Source organism: Cuculus canorus, chromosome Z, assembly GCF_017976375.1.
Source record: "Cuculus canorus isolate bCucCan1 chromosome Z, bCucCan1.pri, whole genome shotgun sequence".
NCBI classification, from domain to species: Eukaryota; Metazoa; Chordata; class Aves; order Cuculiformes; family Cuculidae; genus Cuculus; species Cuculus canorus.
Window position 1 is genome coordinate 49,687,582 of NC_071441.1, and position 18,045 is coordinate 49,705,626.

At 38.5% G+C, this 18,045-nt stretch overlaps 1 protein-coding gene across 1 annotated transcript in view; it reads left to right on the forward strand.

The window, feature by feature from the left end:
• The window catches only part of TEK (TEK receptor tyrosine kinase), a 43,471-nt gene extending 26,267 nt beyond the window's left edge, over positions 1 to 17,204 (forward strand). The window contains exons 8-23 of the mRNA XM_054054607.1: positions 128 to 282; positions 556 to 697; positions 1,063 to 1,224; positions 2,041 to 2,175; positions 2,914 to 3,207; positions 4,487 to 4,786; positions 5,275 to 5,432; positions 7,620 to 7,830; positions 8,762 to 8,872; positions 9,228 to 9,418; positions 9,794 to 9,907; positions 10,496 to 10,566; positions 11,171 to 11,211; positions 12,325 to 12,421; positions 12,892 to 12,991; positions 13,097 to 17,204. Coding sequence (XP_053910582.1) covers positions 128 to 282; positions 556 to 697; positions 1,063 to 1,224; positions 2,041 to 2,175; positions 2,914 to 3,207; positions 4,487 to 4,786; positions 5,275 to 5,432; positions 7,620 to 7,830; positions 8,762 to 8,872; positions 9,228 to 9,418; positions 9,794 to 9,907; positions 10,496 to 10,566; positions 11,171 to 11,211; positions 12,325 to 12,421; positions 12,892 to 12,991; positions 13,097 to 13,171 — 2,357 coding nt within the window. The 3' untranslated portion in view covers positions 13,172 to 17,204. The remainder of the gene's footprint in view (positions 1 to 127; positions 283 to 555; positions 698 to 1,062; positions 1,225 to 2,040; positions 2,176 to 2,913; positions 3,208 to 4,486; positions 4,787 to 5,274; positions 5,433 to 7,619; positions 7,831 to 8,761; positions 8,873 to 9,227; positions 9,419 to 9,793; positions 9,908 to 10,495; positions 10,567 to 11,170; positions 11,212 to 12,324; positions 12,422 to 12,891; positions 12,992 to 13,096) is intronic.
• The last annotated feature ends 841 nt before the right edge of the window (positions 17,205 to 18,045 follow it).

Genomic DNA, 18,045 nt, shown 5'->3' on the forward strand with positions numbered 1-18,045 from the left:
TATGCCCATAGGAGCAAAGGGAGAACCAGACACTTATGCTGCTCATTGTGCACCTAATCCTGTTTTCGTGCTGCCTTTTAAAAGTTCTGTTTGAAGGTGACATTAAAATGCTATGTATCTTCTCTAGGTTCAGCAAATCTTCCACCTCAGATAGAAAACCTGCTAGATCCTGTAGAACTCAATTCTGGCGTTGAGTTCAAGCCTTTTTGTATAGCAACTGGAATCCCACTTCCTAAATCTGAGGAATTTAAACTTTTGAAGCAAGATGGAACTGTCATAAGGGTAAGCCCCTGATTAGTTGCTTCTTGTTATTTCTGATGTTCATATAGACTTTGTAATTAGCTAATGCACAGTATAGTTTTCAAGCATAATGTGATATTTCGATATTCTGAGGTACCTCATGAACTCATGAGCACATGTGAATCTATGGAATTCACCGCTCTAGAACCTTTCAGTTGGTATCACTATGTTCTAGATGAGTTCCTAAACTGTGAGAAAGGGAATAATTGTAAATGCCCACAATTTTTGAGACCTATACATCTTTTGTCATTTCAGCCTGCCCTAATTGTTACCAGTAACCGCTCTGAAGCCATGTTTACAATTAATCGAATCCAGCCCCGTGATACAGGAACCTGGGTCTGCAGTGTGCAGACAGTAGCAGGAATGGCAGAGAAACCTTTTCAAGTTACAGTCAAAGGTAAAAGCATGAACCTCTTCAAACGTCTTTGCCCCTCTACTTTTAAGGTTTTAATACTCTAACACGGCTGAGATTTCTGTTCTCTGTACTGCACGAAAATGTCTGAATAAATATCTACATTCAGAATATGAACAGAAATCATTTATAAGCATCGTACTAATTATGTGTATTTTAAATAAAGGGTTATGGTAAGGATTAGGCTTGTTTTAAAAGATTTAAACTGTCAGTTTTAGGATATAAACCTCTATTTACTTTGTCAGAGTTTTGAAGAATATTTCCCATTTTCCTGCAGATCTAGGAAGATACCATAGTTTTACTGTTACAGGGAATTGAAAGACTGGATTAATACTTGCATTCTTCCTCAGTTCCTCCTGTGCCACAGTATGCCCCAAGGCTAACAGATAGTGGACATAATTTTCTCATAATTGATATCAACGCTAAGTTACATCTTGGAGATGGACCTGTTGTGTCAACAAAGCTCCTATACAAGCCAGCAAAGCGTTATCAGTCCTGGATGTCTGTGGAAGGTAGGATGACATTCTTCAGTTCTCTTAAACACAAATTTTAGTTGCATGCTGAAACATAATGTTGCATCTGCTCTTGACTAGGCTCAACACTCTACAATGCATGAAGTTAAATCTTGTATGAATGGACAAGTGAATCTTTGTATATCAATATGTGGAATGTTAATGTGAATGTAGTGCACCAACAGTAGTCAGAATTTAATCAGTTTTCTGATTAAATCGGTCAGTTTAATCAGTTTTCTGTAACCAAACAGTTCTCAGTGATGGGTTTAGCTGCTGAAAACTCCCATGTAAATAGCGTGTTTTCAAAAGCAGTGACCAGTATGGATATGTCCTGGAGCATCTAGAGTCTTTCTTTGTGTCTATTGTGCCCTCTGGTGAGACAAATGCCATATCTAAATATGTATTGGGAATGGTATAGGCAAAATGAAAACTTCTGACCTCTTTCAGTCCTGTTTCAACAGTTTATGCAAATAAAATATTGTAGGAAGCATTACAGGAAATTTAACAAGAAACAAGCAACCATTGTTACTAATTCAAGTTATCCCAAGAACTGCATATACAATGCACACCAAGCAACAAGCCTTGTTCTGTCCTCAAGTGAGAGCAGATGGAAACATCTTTCAGGCTGGTTTGGAGATCAACTTAAAAATAAGTATTTTATACTTCTATACAATTTATCTTAGTGAATCAGCAACAAAAGAAGAGCCTGAGTACCTTACCTTCCATGGGTAGTGCTTCAGGAATATTTCCTAATAATTTTCTTCCTTAACACTTTTCAGTATGGGGTATGGCTTTACTTTCTCCTTTTGTTGCCAGTAAAAGGTGCAACCAAAAGACTGGACAACTTGGAACCTAAAACAGAGTATCAGTTCTGTGTTCAGCTGAGTCGTCAAGGGGAAGGTGGGGAAGGCCATCCTGGTCCACAAGCTAGCTTCACAACTGCTGCACTTGGTGAGTCATTACCTTGGGTTTTCAGGAAAGGGCTATTTCAGCTGGTTTTCTCTGCAGTCTGTTTGTTCCCTGATCTCTGCCAGAGCACTTTCATTTAAGCAGAGAAGACTGGACCTGAAAACTATGTAGAATCTTTCAAAATAATCTGAGGCAAATGCCTCAAACCCAGAGGTGAAGAAAGCCAGAAAAAAAATAGAGCTATTATACTCCCTGACTTAGACATGAGAAATGTGGGAAAGGAAAATTTACATATTTTGGCTGGCTATGTAGCGGAGTTGGATGTACAAATATCTTTTCCAGCAAGTCAGTCATTCCTCCCAATACCAGATCAGTCCTTCCTCTTAGTACTAGAAGAGTTTACTTTGAAAATGAAGATGTCTGAAGGAGCAGAAAAGCTTTTAGTCCACTGAGGATACAACCCAAACTGAATGCATATAAAACAAATAAGGATTGCACCAGGAATAAAAGACAAAAAAGCTGTCTTCTCTTGTCTAAAAAGTGCATGCGCAACACCGGCTCAGTGAAGAGACTTTTCTGACACAACAGCTATTAGTAAGATATTTTGGAACTATCAACACCTCTTTGATGTAATTTCTGCCAAATTGGGTGGGATGGTAGAGAGAATTAACCCTTGCCACTCTAAACTAAGTCAAATTGTTGGGAATAACTGGTACCCCTATTGTAGCTTGCATACCAGACATGAAATGTTTTTCCCTGTCTCACTGTGGCTTTTCCAAGGTCTTCCTCCACCAGAAGGTCTCACTCTCTTTCCAAAAAGCATGACATCACTGAATTTGTCATGGCATCCTTTAACACTGAGGACAGAGGATGACACTCGTGTTGAAGTAGAAAGGAAAAGCGTGAATGACAACGGTGATGAAAGCAGTGTTATTACTCAAGTGCCAGGAAATATGTCCACCCTGATCATTAAAGATCTTGAGCCTAGACAGCAATATATGTGCAGGGTACGGGTGAACACCAGGTCCCAAGGAGAATGGAGCAACTATGTGTATGCATGGACTTTCAGTGACAGTAAGTAGATGCCTCACATCCTTCTGTTTAAGTCTTCTTTCCCCCAGTGATCAGGTAGATTGTCACATAATGACTGTATTAAGCGTAACTCTTTGTTCTAGTAATACTGAATTCCTGATTATCACTTGTGGTTGTTATTACTCTTATTATGGAGACAGCTGAGTGTCCAAAGAAATCCTTCTGCTGGAAAATATCAGGAATATCATGAATGAGTTTTTCTAAAAAATTGGAAAACTCATTTAAAAGCTTGGGAATCCACATCTTGATATCAGTGCAATTCATGCTTATGACACACATAACATTATTTTCCACTTCATGATTAACCCACAATGCTCCCTAGGCCAAACTCCTAAAAAACATTCAGGTCTCATAATTCAGCCATGTCAACTCAGAAACAGTCAGCAACTAAAGAACAAAGAGAAGACACAATGCAAGGTAAAACCCCTGTAGGCAAAGAGTACTTTCTTGGGCTACACTGAAGACCAGTCACTGTCCTTGAAATCCCTGAATGTGAGTAGTATCCCTTCATAATGCCACAGTAAATGCCTTATTTAAATGAGTGGCATCTGAACAGATTGGTGCCACTACTCATACCACGCACTGGAAAGGTGGGCTTCTCCCTCCTTACAGGTCCTGTGAGGAGGCTCTCACTGATATCCTACATGTATTAGCAGAAGTGTCAGTGGCTGTCATGGGACACTCCAGGTTCCTGAGCTCTGATGCCACTGCACTAAGGAAAACAGAAGGGTACTGTTCTCCAGGAGAAGGCACTTAGCTGAGTAGTCATGGCTGTGTCCACAAGTCCTCACCTCTGTTGGTGGTTTCCTAATGAAATTTGTAGAAACATTGGTATTTATTTACCTTCCTTCCAATAGTCTTTATCCTGAGAGGCAATTGCTCCCTGCAGCAGTGTGAGTATGAGACCTAGGAATCACACAGGGGTGACAATTTAGTATAGAAGGAAATTAACCCTTTCTGTATTAATTTCAAAAGAATCACATTGTCGTTGCCTATATAGCTCAGAGCACTCGTGTCTTCATCCAATGTCAGGAGTATACTGAATACTACTCTAACCTTTGCTGGAAGTATCGAGTAGTGCAATATGGTGACATCATATGAAGCACATAAAACTACTGCAATCAATTATCATAGCTTATCAACAAAATTCTGCTTCTGTGTAGCACAGCACTACCTCCGAGGAAAATGTTTGACTCACTGCGGGAAGGAGAAAGAGGTGGATGTACACTCCAACACTTTGTGTGTTTGTGTTTGTTCTCAGGAATCCCTCCTGCACCATACAACATCAAGTTTTCTAACACCACAGACACATCCTCAGTCATCTCTTGGACAACTGCTGAGGGTCATTCCATCTCCTCCATCATCATCAGCTACAAAATTTATGGCAAGGCTGAGTACAACCACATCGATATTATCATAAAGAATGCCAGCATTACTCAATACCATCTCAAGGGCCTTGAGCCAAATACTGTGTACCAGGTTCAGATTAATGCTCAGAATAACATTGGCCTGAGCAAGCCAAACACATCTTTTGAACTGAAGACTCTTCCAGAAACTAAAGGTTGGTTATTAAAGCATGCTGGAGTTGAGCAAACCAGGGCCTGTCATACAAACTAATTAGCTAAGGCAAAGTCATAATCTTATTTTTTTTTATATTAGTTTTCATTTGCTCTTAATATTGATACACAACATCATATCACTAGAATTTCTTAATTCAGTGCATGGCATTGGTGAAGTAACAACATAAAACTGTTGTGTTTATCCACTGGAAAGTACACAACAGCTCATAAATGAAAGGAGCTTCTTATAGGAGGACTATTAGACTATTGGATGTGACTTCAGCTCTGCTCTGCCTCAATTCAGCAGGACCTGCAGGTGCTCATACAACTGACAATCAGAGCATCCAATGATGGTGACGTTTTTGGACAACAAAGGGACATGTCTCTGTCTTTATAGTTTACAAGACAGGAGTACTAAGCTATATGTTGTTGAAGTTTTTGCAGAATTGGCTGGTAATAATGGTGAACTCTTTATATGCTTCCTCAACAGCTCCATATGAATCAAAAGGAGGCAAAATGCTGCTTATTGCTATCCTTGGCTCTGCAGGGATGACCTGTGTAACAATTCTCCTGGCCTTTCTCATCATGCTGCAGTTAAAGCGAGCCAACTTCCAACGCCGAATGGCTCAGGCTTTCCAAAATGTGGTGGTAGGCTTCCAGCTTTCTTGTGTCAGTGTGGCTATTAATTTTGGACCCATCTTTTCCTGTGTTTTCAAATTTATTTTCTTTGACATATCCAATACAGTCTTCTCTTTATGTGTGCCATTAGTAATGTTGTAGAGCTCCTCTACTAGTGACCCTGGAACTAAAGCAATCACAACAATAGGCTGTGATGTAGAAAACCTGACTAGAAAAAAGATGCACACTATTGATCCTTCTCCCTTCTCTGCTTTGTCACACCTGTGATAAGTACCAAGCCAGACAGAATGGAGGATCTTGTTCTCCTTCTATGAAGTTGTGCCTGATTTTGAAAACTACAATATTTCTTAACATTGCTTTTGAGCATCAGCAATTGCTCCATCATAGCTTTTCAACTTGGGGATAGCACACCAGCGATCAGGAAACATCATAGCTCTGGCTGTGAGGAAATTGCTTAAGGTATTAACAGCACACAGGAATGTGTCTATAGATATATTTGTAACCTGATGTAGTCTCTTTATCACTTTGTGTTTGAGAGCTGTTCTCTCACTTCAGAGGGGAACATACGAAGCTGAATAAAGCTAGGCCAGAGAGCTCTTCCATATGTTGCTTTGTAATCAGGGGACCAGGAGACTCATCCAAAAAGATGATCCCAGCTCTGGAGCCCTCAGCACGAGAGGGACATCAACATCTTGGAATGCGTCCAGAGGAGGGCCACAAAAATGATCAAAAGCCTGGAACACCTCCTCTATGAAGAGAGGCTGAAAGAATTGGAGTTGTTCAGCTTGGAGAGGCGAAGACTCCGAGGAGACCTTATTGCAGCCTTTAAATACTTAAAGAACACTTATAAGAAAGATGGGGGGAAACTTTTTAGCAGGGCCTGTAGCAATAGGACAAGGGGGAGTAGTTTTAAACTAAAAGAACAGAAGTAAAGAATAGATAGCAGGAAGAACTTTTTCATGCTGAAGTTGGTGAAACACCGGAAGAGGTTGCCCAGAGGTGATAGGCGCCCCATTCCTGGAAACATTCCAGGTGAGCCTGCATGGGGCTCTGAGCAACCTGGTCTAGAAGATGTCCCTGCTCACTGCAGGGGTGTTGGACTTGATGACCTGTAAAGGTTCCTTCCAACCCAAACCATTCTACGATTCTATGATCTGGGCCCAGGCCACACAGAATAATCCCTGCTCCTTGTCCCGAAACTATTCCCAGAGCAATATTTCATAGGAAGGTATAACTGAGGTAGAGGTGTCTACTCAAGCATGAAGGACAATAATACCCATTCTCTTTCATTTTCTTGCTTCTTCTTTCCTGAGCCTTCCTACTGAGCCTGATTGGCACAGGATTTAGTCAAGCCTGATACAACATGAATCTGAAATCTGAGACTTAAAAGAAGTTTGAGATTAGTTTTACCAGATTGTTTTGTCTTCAAGATAATTAGAAAACTGTTCAGGAGGTCTAGGTCTACAAATGTATTTGTATGCCTAGGCCTCCTAGGAGAAGCCTGATTAATTTTGTGGATCTGGGTAGAAGCGCTTGGTGCAGTTAGTGTCTAATGTTGGTGCAATTGTCTACTGTACTCACTCTTGCATAAGCAATCACAGAATCACCAGGTTGGACAAGACCTCTGAGATCATCGAATCCGACCATTCCTATCTGCCACTAAACCACATCTTTAAGTACCTCATCTACCCATCTTTCAAATACCTCTACGATGGTGACTCAATCACCTCCCTGGGCAGCCTCTGCCAGTGCATGATGATCCTTTCGGTGAAAAATTCTTTCCTAATGTCCAATCTGAATCTCCCTTGGCATAGCTTGAGGCCATTCCCTCTCATCCTATCACCTGACACCTGGGAAAAGAAACCAGCATCCACCTCTCTACAACCTCATTTTGATGTAGTTGTAGGCAATGATAAGATTTCCCCTCAGCCTCCTCTTCTCCAGGCTAAACAACCCATGTTCCCTCAGCCGCTCCTCGTAAGACTTGCTCTCCAGCCCCCTCACCAGCTTTGTTGCTCTTCTCTGGACACGCTCCAGAGCCTCAACATCCTTCTGTGGCAAGATGCCCAGAACTGAACACAGTATGCGAGGTGCGGTCTCACCAGTGCTGAGCACAGGGGCAGAGGTAGGTTAGGCTGTTTGTGTCTGTACACTTGTATTTGGGGAGTTAATGTAATTTGCTTAACTCTGTTACAGAGGGAAGAACCAGCTGTACAGTTTAACTCAGGTACTCTCACCCTGAGTAGAAAAGCCAAAAACAGTCCAGATCCCACTATTTATCCAGTTCTTGAGTGGAATGACATAAAATTTCAAGATGTGATTGGGGAAGGTAACTTTGGGCAAGTCCTCAAAGCACGCATTAAGAAAGATGGCTTACGCATGGATGCTGCAATTAAAAGAATGAAAGGTAGTAAAGATAAAAGACTCTGAGACTGAATGCTTTTTTGGCTGTTTGTTCAAAGTGTTTCTCTGTCATAAGAAATGCTTAATAACTCTCTCCTAATGCTAAAATAAATATTCAGATGCCAGTGAAATTTTATCAGCTGTCACTAGGCCAAGATTTGTGCCCTGGCAAAGACTGTATTTCTGCATGGTCAAGATGGTTTGTATTTCTCTTTAATTGTTAACATCATTAACTCTTACGTATTTTTCAATTCATAAGTCAGTATGAACTTCATATGTGAATCCATCTGCAAAGTGAGAGCTGTTAAAGGATGCATTTAATAAACAGAGGAGCACAGATCTAGCCTTGAGGCACAGCATTTGCTCATTTTGCTTTATCTTCGCCATTCAGAGCCAACTGTATCTATGCATCTCTATATACAAATACTATAAGGATCACTCATTTTCTTCTTTACTGCCATATTCCAGAGGGAACTACAATACATGGAATACTGCATGAATATATACATTTTCTTGTAATTCATTAGATCATTACCTAGGCAAATTGGGCAACACTCTTCATGATTACTTAACAAAAGAGTCAAGATCAGCACAAGCCAGAAATAATCGACAGCACACATACAGGAAGATTATTAGGCAGCTAGTTTTTGTATAATCTGATGACATTTCACATTCTCAAGTAAGAGAAGTTATGTGATATATTAAGATGCTTTCTCTCTCTGCAGATGGCTGCTACAAATATTAGGTTCTCTCTTTTTTCCCTTTGATTGAATATTCCTGTGTTTTCAGTAAATACTAATTCATCTTAGAGTTTTTCTCTTTCCCTTGAGGCTGAAGCAGTAGTGCCACAGGTAGCTCAGAGTCCTCACAGTTAACAACATGGTCATAAATTCTATTCAAAAGAACATACGAATTATTATTTATTTCATTTTCAGAATATGCCTCAAAAGATGATCACAGAGACTTTGCTGGAGAATTGGAGGTTCTTTGTAAACTTGGTCATCATCCCAACATCATAAATCTTCTGGGAGCATGTGAGCATCGGGGTAAGTTAGCCCTTGAATACATGTATTTTAAAAATTAATTTATTAAAAAGAAACACCGCCGTACAGCTCATACAGTCCACAGAAACACTAGTTGATAAGCAGGCCTTTCTGCAGCATTTGCCAAAGAGCCAAACAAACTCAGTTTTGGATCTACAAGCCTCAATTAATTCCTCAGAACTGATGTTTATCAGTAGGTCTAAATTCTCCTCTGCACCTAGGAATTATGCTGCTCGGAGGGGAAACAGTAGTCTGTTTTAAGTTTCTTTCTTTTTCACTCAAAGCAGCATAAATGTTAAAATGCCATTACTGACCATCTTTTACTTTGTGATACACTCACTGTCTCATGTTTCATCAGGATATCTTTATCTTGCTATTGAGTATGCCCCCCATGGAAATTTACTGGACTTCCTTCGGAAAAGCAGAGTGCTAGAGACAGACCCAGCATTTGCTATTGCCAACAGTACTGCATCTACACTTTCCTCTCAGCAGCTTCTGCATTTTGCAGCAGATGTTGCTAGAGGGATGGATTACTTGAGCCAGAAACAGGTCAGTCTTCAATTCTCTACCCATTGGGAGTACAGCAATTTATTTTTCAGGGACTATGCTTTTTAAAAAAATTAAAATAAGGTTTTAATTTTAGATTCTATAGCATCCACTGGATGAATTTTATTTTGTCATGTTTGTTTAGCACTATCAAATACCACTGCACAGGGAATCAAGGAAGAGGCATTAACACAAAATACATGGTAACTAACTCCTTACATCTTCTGATGAAGTTGAAAATATTCTTGGTAGTGGCATACCAAGATGTTTGTGCTGGCTTTTGTTCTTACTCTGAATATTTGCAGTTTTCATTATAGCACTAATAATACAAGTAAAGCTCTCAGATACCATGGTGATTTCCTTTCTTCTCAAATTTAGTTTATTCATAGAGATTTGGCAGCAAGAAACATCTTGGTTGGAGAAAATTATGTTGCAAAAATAGCAGACTTTGGGTTATCAAGAGGTCAAGAAGTTTACGTTAAGAAGACCATGGTAAGTATCAAACCAAACTGATAAAGTCAGTTTTCCTAATTTTTTCTTTTCTTGTTCCTTACTTCGTGTTTTTATATGAACAAAACCACAAACTCATGGGTATTACAGAAATGATTATTTAAATGTTATGTTAACATGCATGGATATTTATATTGTTTGTTAATATGTAGATCAGTTTTATAGCCTGTTTACAATATACAATGGAATTGAAAATTATGTATGCAATGAAGACTGGCAGTAAAATAACTTATTTTGCAGCCGGTTATAAGATTTAGTAAAAATGTATATTATATGGGTTTTATAACACATTTGACATACGAAGGGATTATGAGCATAGATCTCTACAGCTACAAAAAAGTATTCTTGTATCAGAATTTGTGCAGCTGAGGCATGCTGATCTAATTCTATTGAACCAGGCCAAAGTTAGCAAGATGGTAAACAAAAGTACACCAGGAACTGTGAGCTGAAAAGGGAATAAAAAGCTATCTGGAGCTTTGGAAGATCTGAAATTTTCAAGGTATAAATTGCAATATTGCTATTCTAATGACCAACAATTCCACTTTCACAAAAAAATTAAATAATTTCCAGGGACGGCTTCCAGTGCGATGGATGGCAATTGAATCTTTGAATTACAGTGTTTATACCACAAACAGTGATGTGTAAGTATATTTTCAAGTGTCTTTTCGTAATAAAGAGATTCTTCAATATTAGGGGAAGTTTGGCAGCCAGGATAAGACATCCACTCAATTAAAAAAAAACTCAGTGGCTGTTTCAGCACAAGAGAACAAAAGCAGGAAAATTAAAGTCCACAACAAAAAAAGTTACTTTAATTTCATCATACATGTCTGAACAAGTTTTGTGATCACAAGTTAATTGGATGTGGGCCAGTGCTTTAGCTATCTTTCTCATTTAAAAACAGAAACCTGATTAATTCTTGAGAGACCCACATAAAATCAGTATTTTAGTCAGGAAGCTGGAAATGATCTCTGGCAAAGCAATTCTGCATTAGCACTATCTGCTGAAAGCTCACAGTCTATTAAAGGACTCAAGTTGATGAACTCCAAGTGAATTAATTTTGTTGAGGATTTGCTTGAGTCACTCCAGCTTTCTGATGTTATGAATCCTATCATTTTACAAACATTAATAAGGAAATATAAAAGAATTACTCACTTCTGTGTGGTTTCGAATACTAGCCAACTACCCTTTTAAAATATGAAATCTTGTTGTGTTCTTCTTGCACTCCATAATATGCTTTTGTTGCAGATGGTCGTATGGCGTCCTGTTATGGGAAATTGTTAGTTTAGGTGAGTATTTGTATTTTGTAATGCACAAATAAAGCAATCTGAGCCAAACTAGCTCCATTCACTCAGTCTGTTAACAATTTATTGCTTTGCAAAAAAATTTCAGGTTTTGCTGTTTCATTCTATCAAATTTTATTTAGCTTCAGTAGACTTGGAAATGTAATTGCCACCTTTTTCAATTTGGGTTCCACTAAATAACAAAAACATGACTATTATTATCGCACTACAAAACCTAGGCCATATCTAAATATAAAATCCACCTTATCATACGATTTATAGCCCTAATCCAATATGTTTTGAGTTTGATAAGCACTTTTTCCTCAGCCTTTGAGTTTTAAATCAAGATTTACATTTTACTGACTTGGGGATGATGGGGAGAGGTGAAGATACATCTGTTACTCCAAGTATCCGCAAATACACTTTTTGAGCGTTAATCTTGAAATAAAATTTAGGCCTCATTTCTGCACACGTCTACTGATGATGCACGTGATATGCCTCAAACCATTCAAAACAACTGTGTTACACAGCCTTTATGACTTGCCTTTGGCTGTGCCCCAGTGTACTGGCCAGCAGTGCTGCTTCTGATGTGCACATTGCTTACTGGACCAATGACTCCCTGCTTTCCAATTTGTTCCTTTCTTTCCCCACTAAATGCGTTTGTGCCAGATATGGATGGTAACTAACACACTGCAGTGTGGAAAATCAAGAGTCTAACTAACCAAACATCCGCAAAAAGGGACAAAACCAGCTCAAAAGTAGTAGCTCCCCTAGTCCATACAGACCCTATTAATACTATGCTAATGAAGGAATAACTTGCCTAATATATAATACCTGTTCAAGGTATTATATTTGAACAGGTTTTGCGATCAAAGGCAGGCCCTCAGAGTTGTAAAGGAATTTAGGCCAGGCCCACAGATGACAATGTTTATCCTTGCTTTTGTTTTTCTCTCAATATTGTATGTAAAATTAACAACCAAAAGGTAGACACAAAATATTCCCTAATGTTGGGCTAATTTATCCGTTACTAAGCCAGTCGATCTTTTTCATTACCGCTACAAAATTATTGGTTTTTTAAAAATGCCCTGTGTCCATGACAATGGTTAAACTATGCTTTAGGTGGAACACCGTACTGTGGAATGACATGTGCAGAACTCTATGAAAAACTGCCTCAAGGGTACAGACTGGAAAAGCCTCTCAACTGTGATGATGAAGTGTAAGTAACTTCCTCAGCCAACGAAATGAAACAGAATTACAGAACATCTCTTACAGGAAATATATGATGTCTACAAGAAACCAATAAACGAAACTTTCCGGAAAACAAACCTCACACCTCTTTTAAAAGAACTTTTCAAAACGTGAACAAGTGGAAGCAAAAACTTAAGTCATTTTTTACCCAGCACAAACTGTTATTTGCCTTGAACCCTCTCCCAGGGTCTCTGCTCCTGCCAGATATTCGGTTCTTTATGCAACATGTCTGAGCTTTAGCTCAAAGAGAGCTTTTTGATTATTCCAAATGAAAAGAATTGCTTTCAGACAGCAACCAGCTGTAGAAAATGTAACTCCAGTTATGTATAAATCCATTTCTCTTTGAAAAATAGAATGTTCTAATCTTCCAAAAAACATGAATTTGAAGCTTTAACCTATGTATCTAAACTGTCAAATGTTGTTATTTGATTTTTAAAGGTATGACCTTATGAGACAATGCTGGAGAGAAAAACCATACGAAAGACCATCATTCGCTCAGATACTTGTGTCACTGAACAGGATGTTAGAAGAAAGGAAGGTAACAATAAATCCCTAGAAAAGAATTAGGCTATGAATAATTTCAGGATTGTTTAGGATTCAAGGTAATATACCTTGCATCACACTCTGTTTATTTCCTTCCCAGACCTATGTGAACACTACGCTATACGAGAAGTTTACTTATGCAGGCATTGATTGCTCCGCTGAAGAAGCTGCTTAAGACAGGAGAAATCTTCTTTCATCAATGATGTATTGAAGAAAACCAAAACTCAATCTGCTGGAGCCCCAAATGTGATATGCTGTGTAGAACTGTGTACAGCTCTAACTGTATGTAATACAGTAATACTGTTTTACCACAGATATGTATGTGTATATCACACACTAACCTCTGCCTCCACAGGTTGCAGAAGTGTATGTACAGTTCAGAGTAGGAATAGATAAAAGTCATTAAGTCTGCCATTTCATATGCAGGGTGTTCTTTTTTCCTAGTGATGTAGATATAGCATATACATACAGTTATTGTAATGCATTAGGTATGCCATCTTAGATATTTGATACTTTTCAGGAGCTACTGACATCAAAGTCAGTATCTTATAGCAGTATTTCATAGATATTTAATTGTGATTCAAACAAAAATGCTAACCTCAATGCAACAGTAAGAGTTGTGATCAGATGTCAATCCAGTATGCTCACCAAGGATAACTAAGAGTCCTATCTGAATGCAAAAGTGAGCTAGAAGAAATAATCTGTTAAAAAAATCTATTGGCATTTGCAAGAAAAGGCATGCTATTGCTATTCCATTGTCCAATTTAACAGTGTTTGCCTATATGCAGAATATGCATATATTTGAAGTGTTAAATACTATCAGAGGCAGCCATACAGCAATATAAAGCAGAAGATTGAGGAACATACTACATATAGAAACCCACATTTTTACAGTTACCCTGAATATACATGAGGTTTATTCAATTTGTATTTAATTTAATCATTTCACTGCACAATTATGAATTACTACCTATTGTACACAAGCAGAGCTGACTTTAGCTTATTTTACCCATAATGCAGGCTGCAGTGTGGCATGGCCTCTTCAAAACACTGTACTGAAAAGCTAAAAAGAATTATATTTGCCCTGCCAGAAAGATCTAGTTCTTAGGTTAGACAAATAGAGGCAGGACTGGCCTGAGCTTCTGGTATGAAGTCAACCATGTGTGATCCCATGGACTTACCCTATGCAAACTCCACATCTCTGCTAACCTCATGCCTTGTGCATATGTTCCCCTTATCACCCCATGACTTGCCAGCTCATAACCAACCCTCAGGCCGCAGCTGAGTGTATCAGGTCACCTTTCAAGGCCTGGAGGAAGACACTTGAGATAGAAAGAAAAAGGTCTCCCCTTCTCATACTTTGTGGGTGGATATTTGGTTGGTCACAAGGCAGGGATATCACAGCACTCTAGAGTAACATTACTTGTACACAACACCAGGTTGGCTCAAAAAGCAGAGGCATGAAGAGCCTTATAAAAAGGGAATAAGTCAAACAACGGTGCTGAAATCACTTCTGTGGCCTTGAGACAGTCACTGTAACTCAGGTGCTACAATGTGTTTTGCACAGATTCACTGGACCAAAGAACAACTCCAAAATGGAAAAGGGAAACAAATTCCACTATGTTTTTTCATAACAATCTATTTGTCTAGACACTTCTGAAGGGTAGGCATTGAATTTTGCAGTCCAAACAGTTTCCCACAGGTCAGTGACATGAACAGGAATGGACCTCCATGGGTTTTTTTAAGTTGCCAGGCAATGCCAGGTAACAACTGCTGGAACTGCCCCTCATTCTGTTCAGAATTTTCACACTTCCAAAACAGCTCATCATCTCACATATCCCTAACAGACACAACTGACTATTCAGCTACTTGATATGAATCTCTTCTTCTGTGGCAAACTTCTACTTGGACCAATATGACACATATGGAAAGAATTAGAAAGAAGTCATCAAGCCAATAGATCTTAATAATGTCTGCACTTTAAATGCTCAAGTTTCACTGTAAATTTAGCTAAGGGGGATATAAGTGTCTATACAAATGTTTTGTCTTCATTTAAGATTGTGGCATGCATTTACTTTCTAATCTACTGTAATAAAATTTAAATTTTTTTATATTGCCTTTTTAAAAAATACACAGCAGAAAACACTAACTCCAATACACAGCTTGAGTTGTCTCTATTCCATCCATATATCACAGAACTACAGTTACTAAAAACATTCACTAGTCATGAACTATAAGATGTTGATCATTACACACGTATCATCAAAACATATAAATACCTGATGGAAGGAAGGCGTGCTGGTGGAGTAGCCTCTTCTCAGCAGTATTCAGTGACAGAATGAGAAGCAGTGGGCATAAATGGAAATCTGGGAAATTCCATTGAAGGTGGTCAAGCCAGGGAAGAGGATGTAGAGCCTCCAGCACTAGAAATATTCAAAGCCTGACTGGATACCACAGAAGACTAGACAGACAATCTCCCCAGATGTCTTCCAATCCATTATATTGTGATTCTGTGAACCCTGCAAGGTGATGGAAGGGAAATGCAGAAAATAAGCAAAGGCTGGTTAAGGAGCGTAATTAAAATACAAGGACATAATTCCGCTGCAGTCAAGCACAAGTTTTCCCTCTTCCTGCTGTTCCCCTTGTACTCATACGCAACGCTCCCTGCTCTCAACACACCATTTTTGCCTTTCCCTAGGCCGTATACTGATCAGCCATTCCCACATGGAAGGTGACTGTCTGGACACAGAGGAATCCTAATTAAATAATGGTCTGAACAAAGTAAGTCAAACTATTCTAAGCTGCAAGTGAAAATCCTCAAAACAAGTAAATGCAGCTTAATGTTTCCTTATAACACTTCAGAGTTCTTTCACACCTCCAAAACCTGAACTAAGGTTGCAGCTCCTGAAGATGCTGGATCGGATTTTGCAATAGCTCAGTCCATATCATAAATATATGTGGGAAAGAGAAAACTATGCTTACCGTAGGCAACAGGAGAGAGATGCCAGATATGAATCAGACTTCAGTCACTGTTCCACTGATTAACTGCACCTATATTCATTATAAAACTTTAAGGTTTTGCAAAATTTCATTACTTCCATCATCCAAAGACTGCCTTCTTTTGCTTTTCCTACAAAAGAGTATCTGAAGTTATTTCGCTTATTGTGCACACTATTTATTAATTTGGTTTTTACCATTCAACAGATGATTACCAAATTCAGGAAGAATATACAAAGACCACCAGCAAGATGATGGAAGTTCCTTAGATGGCTTATAGAATCTCAGAATTACCGGTCTGGTCCCTACTAATAGTTTGTTGGATGACTAACATATTTATTTGCTAAGCAGAACTGGTTCTATGGAGTAGACGTTCATCTCTTTCCTTACATTTATTCAAAGCCAAATAAAGGCAATCTCCACTAAAAAGACCTACTTTCAAAACCAGGATGATCTATGAGCAAGTCTATCCCTTTTGTAAAGAACACGCCAAAACCCCTTCTCTAAAATCCTCTCTACAGGGCTGTTAATATAGAAAGTAGTATTACTCTTGGGTGAAGGAAAATTAGAAGCTTTTTTTTGACATCCTGAGCTGCAGATATGAGTCAATAAATATACAATGCTATTTCTAACCATAGCTATCAGCTGTCACTATCTCACAGAACATCTGCAACTACTCTAACGCACAAGAAGCAGCTACAGTGATTTTTAACCTTCGATAGAGATTTAATCATGCAGCGTACTACTTCTTCGAGGCGTGTCTGTGTGAACGGAGATCTTTGCTAATGATCTTCTGTTACAGGGTCTTAAAGAACTTTTTTCCTCACCACTTTCACTTGCCTTTTTTTTACAAATGAGGGCAAAGCATAACTTCAGCTCAGAGCTGGTGTTGTGCAAAAGAACAGTGGGCCATTCTTAGATTTTTTATTTCCTTCTGTTTCCTTCACATAAAAATAGGTGGCAACAGACTTTAAAATCCTCCACTCTCAAAGTAGCAGATACTGAATCCTACCTGAAGTGGGATACTAGTAATTTCAAGTTGTAGTGTAGTCCAGGTTTAGCTGAAGCGGTGAACATATTTACTTCTTGAAATACTCTGCTTTTTTTGGAACCCTTAAAAAGTCAAAGCTTATTGCTTTTACAGTTGGAAAACTTCCTACAGGCTCAACTTACATAAAAGATACCAGCTGATTCTGAGACCAGAAGAGGTCATTTTTGTACATTATATCTTATATCAATTAGTACATTAAAGATGACTAATTTTTTTTTCTCTCTCTCTGAACACAGATTCAGAGGTGAAGAGAAGCAGGAAAGAAAAGTGAAAAAGCAAACATTCTTAAATTTCTGCTGTGCAATTTACATTTTATTTCACAGAGGCTGAGCAAAGTGAAATAAAAAATTATATCCAGAATTTTAAACAATTGGTACTTTCATTTACTACTAATGATACTTTTCAGCTACACAGAGCAGCGAGAATATTTACAGCAATTATATGCTTATAACAGAACAAACACATGACCTTGCCGTTTAACGCAAGAATTTACTCTGTGCTTCTTGCCTGTATTTTATGCATTTGTGCTTCTTCCTTCCCATACATCTTCAGCTTCAGAAGTAGATACAGTCAAGTTTTCCCATTACATTTTACCATCATCCTGTTTTTTACACTAGAAAAAAAAAATCGGTACTGAAGAATAAGAGCAGTGAGCCAAACTGAGGTTGACCTCACTCCTACACCACCTTACTCTCCCAAAGCCATAATAATCACTATTTTCTCCTTTTCTTGTCCTTCTTGATCTTAAAAAGGATTAGTTCCATACAAGCAGTTCCATATTCCCTGGAATTATGACTACCAACTAGATAAGAACAGAAAACAAATATAAATAGAAGTGTTAGATTGTGCATTTCTTTATAAAAGTAAAGTAGCTTTGTTTATTAAAGCTTAAGACAATACTTGGCATTCTGACAGGTTCTGGTACCAGGATCCAAAGAAATAGCAACATGCTCCTAGCAGTCCAGTATTGTCCTTAATTTATCAAAATACTCCACAGAACC